This window comes from Trichosurus vulpecula, chromosome 1, assembly GCF_011100635.1.
Source record: "Trichosurus vulpecula isolate mTriVul1 chromosome 1, mTriVul1.pri, whole genome shotgun sequence".
Lineage (NCBI taxonomy): Eukaryota > Metazoa > Chordata > Mammalia > Diprotodontia > Phalangeridae > Trichosurus > Trichosurus vulpecula.
Genome location: NC_050573.1, coordinates 128886525 through 128902818, shown reverse-complemented (window position 1 = coordinate 128902818; position 16294 = coordinate 128886525). Strand labels below are relative to the sequence as shown.

General features: G+C 37.6%; 1 protein-coding gene across 3 annotated transcripts in view; it reads right to left on the bottom strand.

Annotated features, from left to right (window-relative positions):
• CSMD3 (CUB and Sushi multiple domains 3) overlaps nucleotides 1-16294 on the bottom strand; it is a 1625828-nt gene that overhangs the window by 1201766 nt on the left and 407768 nt on the right. For all 3 annotated transcript variants that reach the window (XM_036758935.1, XM_036758944.1, XM_036758952.1), the window contains exon 4: nucleotides 13451-13645. In XM_036758935.1, coding sequence (XP_036614830.1) covers nucleotides 13451-13645 — 195 coding nt within the window. The remainder of the gene's footprint in view (nucleotides 1-13450; nucleotides 13646-16294) is intronic.

Below are 16294 nucleotides of genomic sequence, written 5' to 3'. Positions count from 1 at the left end.
GAGGAGGAGAAGGAGAAGAAGGAGAAGAAGAAGAAGAAGAAGAAGAAGAAGAAGAAGAAGAACAAGAACAAGAACAAGAACAAGAAGAAGAAGAAGAAGAAGAAGAACAAGAACAAGAAGAACAAGAAGAACAAGAAGAAGAAGAAGAAAAGGAGGAGGAGGAGGAGGAGGAGGAGAAGGAGAAGGAGAAGAAGAAGAAGAAAAGAAGGAGGAGGAGGAGGAGGAAGAGGAGGAGGAAGAGAAGGAGGAGAAGGAAGAAGAAGAAGAAGAAATTTCAAAACCTTAGGCCAGTGAGCTTAATTTCAATTCCTGGGAAAATTCTAAAGCATATTATTAATGGGATGGTTAGTGATCTAGAAAAGGAAGCAATAATCATCAAAAGTAGATCATTTAAATAAATATTTCAGTTTTTGATAAATTTACTAATCTGACAGATCAAAAGAATGCTATACATATAATTGATCTATATTTTGACAAAGCATCTTGTGGAAAAGAAGCAGAGATATTGGCCAATGATTGTGCAATTAACTGGATTCAGAAATGTTTGAATGGTCAGATACAAAGATGAGATAATGGTTCAATGTCAGTTTGGAAGAACATATCCCATGGAATGTGCCAGGGATATATGTATTTGGCCTTGTGCATTTTTAACACATTTTTTCAATACCTTGGATAAAACTTTAAGTGGTACGTTTACTAAATTTACAATTGACACAAAGCTAGGAGTTATCATATGTTTAATAGTTGGAAAGGGCCTTTTAGTATGGAGGTCCTTAACCTGAGGTCCACAGACATCCAAGGGTTCTGCAGAGAGCTTTTAGGGCAGTCATGAACTTGGACGGGGAAGAAATAGATCTTTGTTTTTACTCCCCTCTTACCGAAATTGAAAATATCCTTTAATTATTTAATTTTTCTTTTTTTTTTTTTTCCCTCTGAGAAGTGTTCTATAAGTTTTATCAGACTGCTAAAAGGGTCAACAACACAAAAAAGGTTAAGAACAACAAGTTTAAAACACCAATCCCAACCCTTCCTTTTACAGATTAGGACTCTAAAGAACAGAGAAATTAAGTTCAGTGTCAAACAACTAGTATCTGAGACGGGATTTGAATAAAGCTCTTCTTAACCCTAAGGCTAATGATCTATCCACTCACTACACCCTATTGATAGCTAGCATGAATATGATAGAATCATGTTCCAAAATGGCTTTGCAAGTACAAGACATGGTCAAGCAGCAGTCTGAAAAATGTCTAGGATTTTAGTGAACTTGGAAACAAGATAGGAGAAAGCAGTGTGATATGGCAGCCAAAACCCAATAAAACAAAATTAATCTGGTTGTATTAAGAGAGGAATAGCATTGAAGACTTAAAAAAATGCTAGGAACAATGGATGAGAGTTGGTAAAGAATAGCTAACTTAAGCTTGATATTAGGGAAAAAATAACCATTATAGCGTCACAATAATAAAATGGGCTACCTTGACAGGGAGTAAGTTCTTCCGTTCATTCCCTATTAATCCAAAAGCTGGATGACTATGGAATGGATATGTTATAGATAAGGTTCTTGTTATATAAGTTGTGTTAGATGGCTTCTCCTGTCCCTTCCAACTCTGAAATCATTCTGTGATTCTGGGATGCCTGGGTCCCTCAGCTGTTCTTCCTTTGTTACAAATAATCATGTGTGAGTATTCAAGCCACACTTTTATATTTTAAAATATCACATGTCAGGATTTATACATCTCTCCATGAAAGATCTATTTTATTTAGTCTCTTAAATAGAGGCTATACTAGGTGTTTCAATAAATAGAGTGCTGGACTTGGAATCAGGAAGACTTGAATTCAAAAGAAGCTTCAGATATTTTACTAGCTGTGTGACCCTGGGCAAATGATTTACTCTTTCTCAGTATCAGTTTCCTTATTTGTCAAAAGGGAATAACTAACCAGATTAGTTGTGAGATCAAATGAAACAACATGCATAAAGTGCTTTGCAAATGCTGCATAATGCTATAGAATTAACAGTTAGCTTTCATCATCATCATTATTACATTCATTATTACCATAAATATGATTATTTAGTAAAATCTTCAAGGTAAGCCATATCCTAACTAGATTACTAAAACATCCTTCTCACTGACATTCCATTCTCCCCAAAACAAATCCAGAGTCACATCTAAAGCATCTCTACTAATTCCTCTGACAACCCCACTAATTAGGATATTTCCTGAACTCATCTATAAAAATCAAGATCCTTATTTTTAGCCTTAAGGCTCATCACTCTACACTATCTTATCTACCTCATTCAAGTAAACCTAAAGATACTTTTTCATTTGATTTTCCCATTAGCAAAAACCATGATTTGGGTGCATCTCATGTGGTAATTAAAATATGTTGAAAGCAAAGCCTTTCTACAACCTTGAATTCCTCCTTGAATTCTCAAATGAAAAGGAACTTGAATGATTTTTTTAAACCACAAAAACAGGCTTACAGTTTCAGCTTGTGCATTCTATAATACCAAAACCAAATAAACACTAACGTGTGAGTGTCATTACTATTTTGACCCAGTTGGCACGACAGGAAATCTTTTAAACTGAATGGAGTAGGTTCTTCTTCATATACCTGTTAAGGAATGTTAAGGGGTCCCCTGAACATGTCTTTTTGACTTGCCATATTTTCCAGAAACACTGGACCCAGAGCATGTGGGAGGCCCTGAATGTGTCAATACTAGAGCCTCCTCCCCCACCCCACCCCATCCAACTTGACATAATTTGTTGTTTGCACCCAAAGCTGGACTCCCTGTGTGTCCTTGGGAGTCAAGATAGGTACCAGTCAGTCTCCGCAAAATTGAGAAACATTTTGTACAGTTGGGACCCTTGTAGATAAGCAGACCCTCCTATCTTCATGGTTTAGCAGTTCCCAAGGGAAAAGAATGCTGCTTTTGTCATCATCTTCCTCCTTCCCTTTGGGAGGGGTTTTGGCCTTTTCCTACTTTTACTACACCTTTCCCTTTCCTGTGCCACTCCCCTTTAGGAGGAAATTTCTGGTACCTCTTCTTTCTTTTGTTGTACTATTATAAATTTGCAAACTGCTATATGGATTGTGAACTCTTTGCTCTGGCTTTGGATTCCACATGCATGTGCATTTCTCTGATAATAAATATAATTGTAATGCAATGCTTTATGGACTTGTGACATTGTTTTTGGTAAACATACCTCAATAGTACAAGTAAAATGTTGCTGTTGTTTGTCTTTTGTTCTCAAAGAAAACCATGACATCAGGGAGATGATGCCATGACATGCAAGTGAATTGGATTTCAGTGAGGGAGGGCTGTGCAAAGTCAGTAGCCTCACTTTTTCCTCTGTAGCCATCTGGGTCCAGTGGCAAGATATAGAGGGAGACCTTGGCCATTTTAAGCTAAGGTCATTAACAGGTCTCAGTCTGACTGAGGCAATGCCCATTCAAGTGATGATGGTTAGGTAAGAAATGAGGCAGAGAATGACTTCTTTTACCCAGTCAAAAAAAAAAAATCTGGGAGGGGAAGCCCCTCAGGGTTTCTGGCCAAAACAGAAACAATTGCTATTTACATTCACTCAGCCAATCCAGGACCAAACAATGACCAACAATGTCCTGAGACATATTCCAATCTTCTTAATCTATATCTTTCTTAATAAACACACATATATGCATACACACAGTGATCACTCAAAATTAATATGGTATATATATATATATATATATATATATAAGTGCGTGTGTGTGTGTATATGATAATTTAAAATATTATTGTAAGGAACTTAATGAAATTCAATTCAATAAATATTAATTAAATGTCTTCTACGTCCCAGGTCCTAGGGACTAAAAGACAACAATGAAAATAGTCTGTCCACCTCAAGAAGTTTATGTGCTACTGGGAGTATTAGCATTAAGGAACATCACAGGAACATCTATAACTCAAGGATTTCAATGAGGAGATGTTTTAGGTAAAGTTCAGAGGAAGCAATAAGGAACTCATTAAGAGTAAATCATTTTCGTCAACTTCCTACAAAGTAATAAATTGAATAATTGGCAAGCTATTGTAAGGAAGAAAGAGCACAGGTTGAGCACTGGCTGTTATCTTTTCCAACTCACACACAACCACAAAGATCACTGTGTTGGTAAGCAAAATGGGCTCTTAGAACTCAGTTCAACCAAGTGCCCTTGAAGAGTTTGGCTTTTGTTTCCTTTGATTAATTCAGTGTATTTCATTGAGTCTTACTAGGTGCTAAGTCCCAGGCCCAAACCCCTATTAGGTGCTAAGCTTATGTGGGTGTGAAGCTCCCAGGGTCCTAAGGGGAGGGGCTAACTCCAGAGCCAACCATAGCAGCCTAAGTTCTGGTCATTCAGATGACATTTGATGATGTCTGAAATGGTATAAGAGGAGCAGACAGAGCCATTTGCTCAGGGCTCTCACTGTTGGTGGTACGCTGGTGCAGAGACTCTGGGCAGCTGTAGGTAAGAGCCCTCCAGCTCATAACCTGGATGTTGGGACTTTCTTAAACTCTGGTACCTATGTACTGGGATTTGGATCAGACAAGGTCTGTCTGTCGTTTGTACTTTGTTTGTATTTTGCTCTGAAGTTCAGGGTGCTGGCTTTTTCCCCTGAACTAAGTGAGTGATATTTGTATGCTGGATTAAAATAAGCTTGTCAACCCCTTAACGGTGCTTTCCTTAGTAAAACAGATCAAAAGAACCTGGGCTTTTGCAGTGTGCTGGTAGCATGCTTGCTGTTGGGCTTGTGTTGGTCTTTCACCCCCACAACAGCTGCTAGCCAGATTGTTGAAACAATCACATATAATTTTATTTTGCTAACTACATTTGTTTCAATAAATAATTGATTAGTGGGAGATAAAGTCTTCCCAAGAAAATGTTATAAGTTCAATTTGTTCATTCTTTTGATACTTATCATGAAAGTAATAAATTCTATTTTTGAGTTCTTCCCTCTTCCAGTGGCATGAAGCTAGTGGTGTCCCTTAAGAACTCCACAAGCTGAGGCTAATAAGATGAAATTCAATAGAAATAAATATTAATAGGCAGATCCCATAAGTCAGATGCATGAGTAGAGAATCAGAGGAACATAGCCAGGAAACTGTCCATGTGAAAAAATTTAAAAAAGAAAAGACCTAAAAGTTTCAGTAGAACAGAAGTTGAATCAACAATATGAAATGGAATGAGAATGAAATGTAGAAGCATTTCTCAAACATTTACTATATGCTAAGCCCTGGGGAAATAAATAGAAAAGCAAGATCATTAGTCCCTGTTCACAAGGAGCTCACATTCTAATTAGGAGAGAAAACACCTACAGGAGAGTTTGGCTGCAATACAGATGGAAAATTAGTAAACAAGTCAGTCAACAAGCATTTATTAAGAACACTGACTATTTGCTAAGCACTGTGCATAAAAGGCAAAGTAAAAACCTGGTCTCTGCTCTAAAGGAGATCTCATTCTAATGGGGATACAACTTTTAAACTGTGCATGGAAGCTAATCTCAGGGAATAGGCACCACATGGGTAGGGGAACATAGGGGAAAGGAAACCAGTAAAAGCCTCCTGCAGAAGGTGATTGAGCTGAATTTTAAAAGATGCCAAGGAAATCAAGAAGGCCAGGAAATGGAAATGAGTGGGGAAAGTATTCTAGCCAGGAAGGATAGCCACTAGAAAGGCATTGAGTTGAAACATGGTATGTCAAGGTAAGGCATAGCAAGAAGAGTGGTACTGCTGAATTGTAGAGTATGTGAAGGAAGTAAAGTGTAAGAGGACTAGAAAGGTAGGAAGGGTCCAGGTGGTGTAGGGCTTTAAGAGCCAAACAGAGGATTTTATATTTGATCCTATAAGTAACTGGGAGCCACTCATTAAGTAGAAGAGTGACATGGTCAGAACTACACTTTAGGAAAATAACTTTGGCTTTTGAGTGGAGGATAAATTAGAATGATGAAAGACTACAAGAAATGAGACCAAACCAGAAAGCTATTATAATATTGCAGAAGTGAAATGATGAGGGCCTATAACATACTAACATCTGTGTGAGAGGAAAGAAGGGGATGTATTTGACAGATGTTGTAAAGGTAAAAATGATGAGATTATGGAGTGTGAATGAGGAAGTAATCTATAATAATTTAGAAATTTCAGACCTGGGTAAAAGGGAAAGATGACGGTGCCATTAACTAAAATAGGGGAGTAATAAGAGAGTTTTTTGGCAGGGTTTTGGGGAAGGCAATGAGTTTTATTTTGGGCATGTTCAGTTTGTGATTTCTCTGGTTCATTCAATATAAGATGTCAAAAGGCAGTTGGTAATGCAAGATTAGAATTCAGGAGAGAGTTTAAGGCTAGATATATAGATCTGGGAAGCATCTATATGGAGATGATAATTGATTCCATAGGAGATGATAAGGATGTCAAGAGAGATAGTATAGAGGAAGAAGAAAAGAAGGGGTAGGACAGATTGGTGTGGCTTGGATGAAAATCCAGCAATGGTGACAAAAAAGGACTAGTCAAAACAGATAAGATAAAAACCAGGAGAGAGCAATATCTCAAAAAACTTGGTACAAACAAGAATATCCAGAAGTGGATGATTAATGATGTCAAAGATTTCAAAGAGGTTGAGAAGAGTAAGGATTGAGAAAAAGCCATTACACTGGGCAATTAGAGATCTTTGGTAACTTTGGAAAGAGTAGTTTCAGTTAAATGATGAAGGAAGCCAGATTATAGAGGGTTTAAAAATGAGTGATAGGAACAGAAGTGGAGGCACCATGAGCACACAGTTTTTTCAAGGAGTCTAGCTTTGAAGGGAAAGAAAAGCACAGGATGTTAGCTAGTGGTGCTGATCAGATCAAATAAGTTGTTTTTTTTTTTTTTAAGGAAAGAGAAAGAGACAAGATTATGCTTTTAGGGAGCAGGATAGTAGCTTTAGAAAGCTGGGACAGAGGGTACATGTAGAAGGATTAGCTTTGGCAAGGAGAAGGGCCATCTCTTGTGAGACAGTGGGGAAAGGGCAGATAATGGAGAAGTAATATGAATGATGTAAGATAAAGAAGAGGGAGTTTCTCTCTCTCTCTCTCTCTCTCTCTCTCTCTCTCTCTCTCTCTCTCTCTCTCTCTCTCTCTCTTTCTCTTTGAAGTCAAAGTAAAAGGCGTGATTCTTGGTTGAGAAACTTAATGCTATGAAAGACATTAGGAGGGATAAAAAGATTCGAAATAGCCCCTATTGGAGAACAAAGCAATAAGGGAGGTTTAAAAGGACTGCCTTACTGCAGTGAACACCCAGCTGAGACTGTGTAGCATAAATTTGTAGTGGATCCAACAGGTATGCTTTAGTGATCCCATAAAAGGGCACAATAGCAGGTCAGACAACAGTCTGATTACCTTCCCAAACTGTTCTCCCAGTCCTTATGGTGCCATGGAAGGCAAAATTGCCTTGCCCATTGGTCAAGAAGACCAAACTAGAAGAGAAGATAAAAAAAACCCAAAGACTTTCAGAAGTAAGGGCAGGGCAGATTATAGGGCTCGGTGGTCCACTATTGTGCCTGAAGGATTTTGGCTGATAGTTTCTTGCTAATCCAAGTGATGTCAGTAGCCGTATCCCCAAACATCTACTATAAGGAAGTAAGCAGTTGTCTCAAGCTAACAGAGCTCTGCTCTGGTTTATCTCCAGCTGGGTTGGGGGAGGGAAGTCAGTGGTCAGTGGTCAGCGTCCAGCTTAGAGGAGGCATCGGAAACTTTATGGGAACTAGTCAATGCAGGCAGGGAAAAGTTCTCCTTTAGGCTATTTATTCCTTCTGGGCCCTTTGCAGACCATAAGGACCTCCATTCCAGAAGGCTGACTGAAGCAAAGGGACAAAAATTCCCAGGCAGATTCTGTGTGGCAATCAAAATAAATGTTTGGGATATTTGTCTACAATAATTGAAGTATGTTGTCCATAGTAAATGGGAAAAGGTAGTGATGAGAGCACAGTCTCTGGGAACCCCTTTTAACCTGGAGTACAGTCTTGGGAACCCCCTCCAACTCTCCTTGAATCTTCCCACTTGATCTGGCCTTGGCCTGAGGCTATAACCTTACATTATCATTAGGCCCAAATCTCCACCTAGCCTTGCCCTTTATCATCCAGCTACTTCCCACCTTTAATCCTGATCAAAATATCTATACCTTAGACCTTCGGTTGTCTTTCTTCTCCAGGCAGCCTTCAGCTATTTCCCACCCTGGAGTCTGACCTCATCCCAGTCCCATCAAGCTCCTCCTTAGACTCCTCCTCAAGTCCCTCCCTAAGACCCTCCTCTAGTCACCCCAGACCACCTCTCAATCCCTCCCACAATCTTTCTGTATACAATCTCCATCTTGCCTCCATAAAGGTGCTCAGATTAAATCTAGTTCAGACTGAATCTGGCCTGCTTGTGAAAACAGGCGTCACAAAGGGTGGGATTTTGTAAGACAACCCATTATGGCAAACCCTTAATAAACTTTGTCTTTTTCCTTGGCTGAGAAGGCTTGAGTTGAATTCTTTCGGCAGGACCCGGTGTGTCGGTATTTTGGGGTCTCAAGCACCCCGAGAAACATATGGTTCCCTACCATCATCATTTTTCTTAAACCTCTTCAGTAGTATAATTGTATTATTTTCACCATCAGACGATAGCTGGTTTATTGTGTTCATTCAGTTTATAAGCATATACTAATTGCCTACTACTGTTGTACCAGAAGCGAGCGAGACACACCACAGAGTATAAGTTTTAAGTGGAGAATTTATTAGCCAGCGGCCATCGGGGTATGGCATCACAAATCAATGGCAAATGTGTTGGGGTGATGGCTTGGCTTATATAGGATATGGGGGTACAGAGTGGGGGAAGAAACAGGAACAAAGGTCCTGGCTGATCAAAAGATTCAGTCAGGTTATCATACTAGTGGGATAATCTCATTTACATTCCTTGGTGGAGTCACGGAGCCCCAGGGATATCTGCTAGAAAGGATCTGCCAGGTTATCCTTCAGTGGGATGGTCCTATCTATTGAGATTCCTTGGTGGAGTCATGGAGACCCAGGGAGTTTGCAAAATGCCAAAGATATCTGAGTCCATTCTTTCTGGGGGTGCTTGTCAGTAGCTAGGGGTTTCTCAGGGGTTCCTAATTTTCCTTGTATTACACTACGTGTTAGGTACTAGGCCAAAAACTGGGGATAGAAAGAAAGAGAAATACCATTCCATGTTCCCAAGGACCTTAGAATTTAATATTTAATTCTGGAGATATTTTAGAGGATTCATTGACACCTATGAAGCATCTCGACGATGGTGACTCCAATTTTACTTGTAGAGAATACTCAGGGCAACATGACCCATGACTCAGATATTTGAAAAATTGTCCTATGAAAGAGGATTAAATTTGTTCTACTTGGTCCTAGAACTGGGAACTAGGAAGCACGTAGAGGTTACAGAGAGGCAAAGTTCAATTCATATTATTGAAGTCTTTCCTGAAAATTAAGCCAATCAAAAAAAAAATAGATTTCTCCATTAAGTTTATAGGTCAAGTCTGGGTGAATGGCTGTTATGAATGTTGTAGAGGACCAATATCCTAACCTCTGCCCCCATGCAAGTTCAACTTTCTTTTTCTTTGAAACGGTACTGGAGACTTAGTTGACTTAGGAGACTAAAGGCTGCAACTACTGATATTATTTTCTGGCTACCTGAGTACAAAGCATGCACAAGGGAAGGTGGGGAGGGGGGCGGTGAGGGAAGGAAACATCTTTTTATCTAGAGCCTACTTTGTGTTAGACATTGTGCTAAGCGATGTATAAATATTATTTCATTTGATCCTTACAACAACCCTGAGAGGTAGGTGCTTTATTATCCCCATTTTACAGTTAGGGAAACTGAAGCAAATAATTTAAGTGATTAGCCCAGGGGTCACTCACCTAGGAAGCACCTAAGACTAGATTTAAATTGTGAATTCCTGAAGCCAGGTTCAACATTATATGTTCCAGGAGCACCCTGATGCTTGGCTGGTGGAAAATGATGGCAACCCAGGAAAGGGGACTTTGCTCAGATGAATCAACTGGAGGTGTCTTCAATGTTTACATTTGTTAAAGATCAGTATTATCTTTTTGCTAACTGTTGAATGACTTATGAGAGTCTCATTTTCTTTCAGTATCAAAACTAAACTACTAGAGGCTTAGCCTGAGGCAGGTCCAATCTGGAATAATTGGCCTAGTCATTCAGGCCTGCAAGGAAATGAGCTTGTAATGGGCAGTATAGAGGGTGTTTTACCTGCATTAACCTTCACATGCTGTGCCCTTAAGAAATGTACATTCCAGATAATGACTCTGTAAAGTGTGATTTAGGCCCTCCAGCTGTGTGATCCCTGGATCATCCAGCCTCTTCAGAACTCAGTTTACTTTCAAAGCAGTTTTAGGGGATTGAAGATTTCTTCTCTCATTAGAAAAGGTTAGATATAATGAATTATTAGGTTCCTTAGTTAAAAAAAAAAAGCTATTCTGAATCCTAATCCATCAGTTTATTTGTTCTGTTTGTTAAGGAATGACTTAACAGATATCTAATTTAGATACAGCAATTGCTGAGCAGGGCAGTTGGGTGGTGCAGTGGTTAGAGTAAGGAAGACTCCTCATCGAGTTCAAATGTGACCCTGGGCAAGTCACTTAACCCTGTCTGCCCCAGTTTCTTCTGTAAAATGAGCTGGAGAAGGAAATGTCAAACTGCTCTACTATCTTTGCTAAGAAAACCCCAAATGGGGACATGAAGAATTGGACATGACAGAAAAACGACTGAACGACGAGATTACTGAGGAAGTTGATTCTTGACTCTTCAATTGAACTCAGAAAGCATAAAATTCTTCCTTGGGGTATTTAAATTATCGTTTTGTAAAAAAAGGTTTTAAAGTAAAATTTCAAAGATCATTGCGATTTATTTAAAAAAAAAAGAAAAAGAAAAGGACAAATTCAGATTAATGAGTACTGCTTTGTGCTTGCTGGTATTGGATGACTTTGTAATGTTAAAGTCTAGGGGTAAACCTAATAAAAGAAGGTCCCTCTGAGTTTTTGCATGAATAAGGAAACGACTATTTAGTTTTGAATGGCTCTTTTGGAATGACAATGCAGGTGAACCAACAGCTCTCAGTACTGTGCTTATATATGGACACTTTAAGGTCTGCGACATAGGTTCCCAACAATGAGAGAATGAAAACCTAACTGTACTGAAGAAACTGAGTTTTTCTTTTGTTTTTTTGTTTTTGTTTTTGTTTTTTAACTTTTAGGAGATCAGCCACATTTTGCATATGGATTATGTTTTGATTCTTTGGTGGGAGTCTTTGAGGAAGGCACTTGAAAGGACAATCCTTAATTCTCTCCAAGAGTCTTGAAATACTTCTGTAATTGAGGATGTAGATAAATATGCCAACTGGACTCCCGTCAATTTGAAAGGGAGCTTCATCAGTTTAAGAAGCTTTAATTTTCACTGCTGAACATACTTTCCTTGTATCTCTTTCTCTCTGTCTGCATGTTCTCTGTCTCTTCTCCACTGACACTCCCTAGCTGAGCTCAAGCCCCAGGTGTATCACTTCTGTATGAAGACTATCTGTATCCCTTCAGTTACTCTAACTCTCCCTTGCTCCACCACCACAACTATTGCCATCCTCAAAATTACCTTTTATTTATTTTTCTTTTTATCCTAAGGATTTTTCTTTTACACAGATTTTCCATCTGCTCTGCAGATCAATTCTTTTATGTGTGTTATCTCCTCCAAGGTCTCTCTTTTTTAAAAATTTGTAGCAATTGTATTTATCACATCATTTAAAACATATATAATCGATGCTTTTTGATTTATTCATTTATTTTGTATTTACTTTTCTGTTTTTATATTTTTATCCCCAAAACTTGGAAGATAATAGATGCTTGTTGAATAGCTGAGTTCCTGTTGACAAGATTACCAACTGTTAAGAATTGGGAGGTTAGAGAGAAGAAGGGTAAAATATGACTTCTAAATGTTGAGCCTATATTACTGAGAAGCTTGTGTGTTATCAGCAAAATTAGGGAAGTTGAGAAAAACAACATATTTAGGGCGAAAGATTTGGAATTCAGTTTAACATATTAAATGTACTAGGGGTACATCTAGATACAGATGCCTAGCAGGCACACCATTGCAGTCATGTGACAGAAGACTGAGCTAGGACTTGTGGTTTTAATTCTGGCTCCATTTTACAAAATGCATGGCCTTAGACAAGTTATAGAATTTGTCTGAGCCTCAGTTTTCTAATCTGTAAAATAGGGACAATAATACCTGTCTTACTTTTTTTCCAGGGTTGTTGTGAGATTCACATGCATATGATCACATTTTGAAAATATAGAGTTATACAAATGAAAGATTTATCTCAAAAAAAAAATCAGTTAATGCTCCCCCCCCACCAAATACTTTTTGTGGAAAAGCATACCCAGTTGAGGAGAGGCAACTCAGTATTTGAAAAAATAACAAGGGGTGGGAACATAAAGTGGGATTCTGATTTGGGGAATTGTCTGATAATCATATTCTAGAATATGAAACTGAAATGAGGAAGGAAAGGACTAGAAGAAACAATCAGCAGGCAAAACTGTCTCTTCCTCAGCTGACTGAAATCTTCTTTAAAACTCTGCTTAAATTCTTGTTAATTCCACCTTGATGACAAATACATTGCTTCTATGTCCTGTCAAATTCACTATAAAGTCTCTATGTGCAGTGGTCTGCATAAACTATAGATGATTTATATTGATCTCTGCCTTGGGCAAGCATTTAGTTATCATTTCCATGCTCTGAGTAAGCACAAAACTACATGTTATCATTGGTGGAGCTTATGACTTACTTTCTTTAGAGCAAGAATTTTCAGAGATTAAATAGAAAATGGTTGTCTCAGTGGGGATTTTAATAAGTTGAGGTGTTTGTGTGCCTGTATGTATACATATGCATGTTACAGCCTGTATGCTATTGCCTTTACTCATTCATCTTATTGCACTTTATTGCTTCAACCCCTGCTAGGAACTCTTATAAAATGTTCATTCTCAGATGGTAATAACATTAAAAGCAAGTCGACAACTGCCTAATTACATTTAGAAATATTTTAAAGTCCTTAAATGGATGGACTTTTGAATGTTGTCTCCCTCCCCTTCCTCCTCATTCCCTCTCTCCTTTGTCCATCTTCTTTTATTTTTCTTTAAAGATGTCTGCGTGAATACATGCATATATAATATATTGGTGTACTACTTTGACATCATCAGTGAATTGAACTGTCAAATAGAAAAACCTGTTGTTACTATACAAATTCAATTAAAATGTTGAATTAAGTGGCATAGAAATCACTAAGGCAAAAGAAGTGTTAAAATAATCTATTTTTAATAAAATACTAATAAAGGTTAATATAAAAGTGACTCCTGCATAAAAATATAAAACAGAAAGTTGTCTTACCTCTGCAGATAGGAACTGGAAAATCCCATGATGCTGTATTGACAGAATTGGCTATGCAAGTTAATTGAGGATGACCATCCAGAATATAGCCAGTCACACAGCTGTAGCGGATTTTATCACCAACATCAAACCGAGTGCCATATAAGACACCTTTGGGTGGAACACCTGGATTCCCACAGGAACTACTTTGTAATTCTAAAAATTAAAAATAAAAGAAAAAGTCAATTTAGAGAAGATTCATATTAAATGGATAATTTGGTTTTATTAACCTTTTTTTTTTTTAATCTCACTTAATCTTTGAGGAAGTAAGATTTGGAAAAAAAAAAAAACATCCCTCACCAAATTCATTATCTATTTGTCTCTAGAGGTTGAATGAATGAAATTTTCTTGTAATAATTTATATACACACATACACGCATGAAAGTCAATCATATTATAGAAACATACATTTGGGGAGAAGATTCATTTCTATTTGTTCATTGAAATTTATTTGACAAATAACATATTTTCAAATTTCTTTATATGTTAGAGGGGACTGACTTCTCAAATATTATGCCAGACAAAATCACTTTATATGACAATAAAACTGGTTTGCTTGGAGTTCTCCAGGTATAATACTTCATCTCCTGCCTCCATGTATTTGTATAGGCTGTTCCCAGTACCTAGAATGCTTTCCCTTTTCACTTCCTCCTTTAGGAATTCTTAGTTCCATTTAAAGCTCAGCTCAAGTGATAAACTTTCCTGAATATTTCAGCTATTATCACTTCCCCTCTCCATACCACCAATCTGAAATTACTGTATATATGTACATATCTGCATACATATAGATATACTCAATGTATACATGTTGCTTTATGTCAGCTGAATGTAAGCTTCTTGAGGTCAGGGACTGTTTTCATTGTTGTTTTTGTATCCCCACCCTAGCATAGTGTCTGGCATGCAATTGTTGCTTAGTAAATTTTTATGCAATTGTCTTTTAAGATGGAAAGAGTATGCCCACAAGGGTCTATGTGTCTGTTGATCAAGGAGCAATTAAGGTAAGTTGTGTGACATAAATAAAACGTGAAGACTTCACAGGGAAGATATGTATAAATATATATCTATATCTATACTAAGAAATGTTTAAAAATCAAGAAATAGGGAAATAGGGAGGTGGAAAAATTCTGAGGCCATGAGAGTCTGATGGCACAGCCTCTGGGAAAGTTTACCCTGAAACTTTTTGTTCTTTCTTCTGGTTCTTGTTTAAAGATTTGCTCAGTAAGAATAGGGTCACTGTGACCTGCTTTCCTTTACTGTAAAAGTTCTTCTTCAGATTTATAGATGTCACCTCAGTTGTAATCATTAACTAAGGGAATGAGAATTGGAGTTTCTGTGCCTCAATTTCCCGGTTCTTTGTCTAGTTTTTCATGCTCAGATTGTAAGCCTACCTCTCAGCCAATGGTAAGAAGGGTCAGAGGTGGGTGGGAATTCTCTTGTCTTGGGTATAATTATTGGTGCTTTGCCTCTTGTACTCTGCCTCCTTTGCTAGATCTGTTCTGGCAGAGGACGCCCTATTATCAAGAACTGAATAAAATTTATTTCTGTTCCCACCCTGAGATGGCTCCTTATTATAAATTTAATTGGTGAGGGTCTTTCATCCCACACATAACTCAAGTTAAATTTTAAAAGACACCACCAGAAGATTGACCACCAGTGTTTTTGTCCAAGATAGCTAGGTGATGCATGGATGGAGCCCTGGACCTGGGAGTCAAGAAGACAGAATGCTCTCCCTCCTCAGCCCTGCCCTTGGCTTCCTTTAAGTACCATTTAAAATTCCATCTTTTACAGGAAGCATTCTCCAACCCTAGTAATTCTAAAGTAAATGCTAAAGGTGATTAACATAAAATAAAAAAGAAATATCTGCAGGGAAGTTGATCTGACTTTGTCATACATATACATATCATATACACATCTACATACATATTTAATACTGAAATCTTTGGGTAAATAAAATTAAATAGTGAAGATTAAATTCACAAAAAAATCAAGAAATTTCAAGAAATTTTAATTAGTTGGCATGAAAATCAATCTAGCAATAAAAGAAATAACTGAGGTCAAGAAAGCAATTTTTATGTTTTTATGGAACTGAATATCCAAGCAGAAGGGGAAAAAAAAACACATTTAAAACTAATTTCACAAGGAGCCATTCAAAAAAGATAAAAAAGTGAAAATATCCAAATAATTGCTTAGAGTAGATAGAGTAGCTTCATTTGCATGAAAAAGAAGTGCTCTCCAGAAAAAGGACCTGAGGCAAGAAATAAATTTCCCACATTTCTTTGAATAATAAGACTGGAAGGGGCTTTAAAGAATACATAATATATTGCCCTGCCTTCAGGCTGTCCCATACCTAAGCTAGTTAGACAGATAATTTGTGCTGTTTTTAAAATCAATTCAAGGGAAATCTTTTCATAATGTGTCTTGTCCTCACTCTCTAGAAATGGCTGCTATTGCTCTTTTTTCCTCTTATTCCATTTTTTTATGGAAGTGGAAAACATCTACTCATCATTCTCTATATAGTAAACCCTTGAAGACAGCTATTAAGATGCCAAGGCTAAATTATTTATTTCTTTAGCCTTTATACATAGGTCCTATTTTCTAACCCTTTCCAACCTTTGAATTTGTGTCACTTCTGGGATCTCAGTCCAAGTTTCCCATGATCATTTATAGGGGGAGAGTAGAGAAGCTATATTATACTTTGACAACCTTTAAGCAAAATTGAAGAATTGGACTTCATAGTTCTGATAAGCTATATTCTTTTTTGGCAAATCCATTTATTAGTCTTGCTTTTTTTTTTATTTTCCAAGT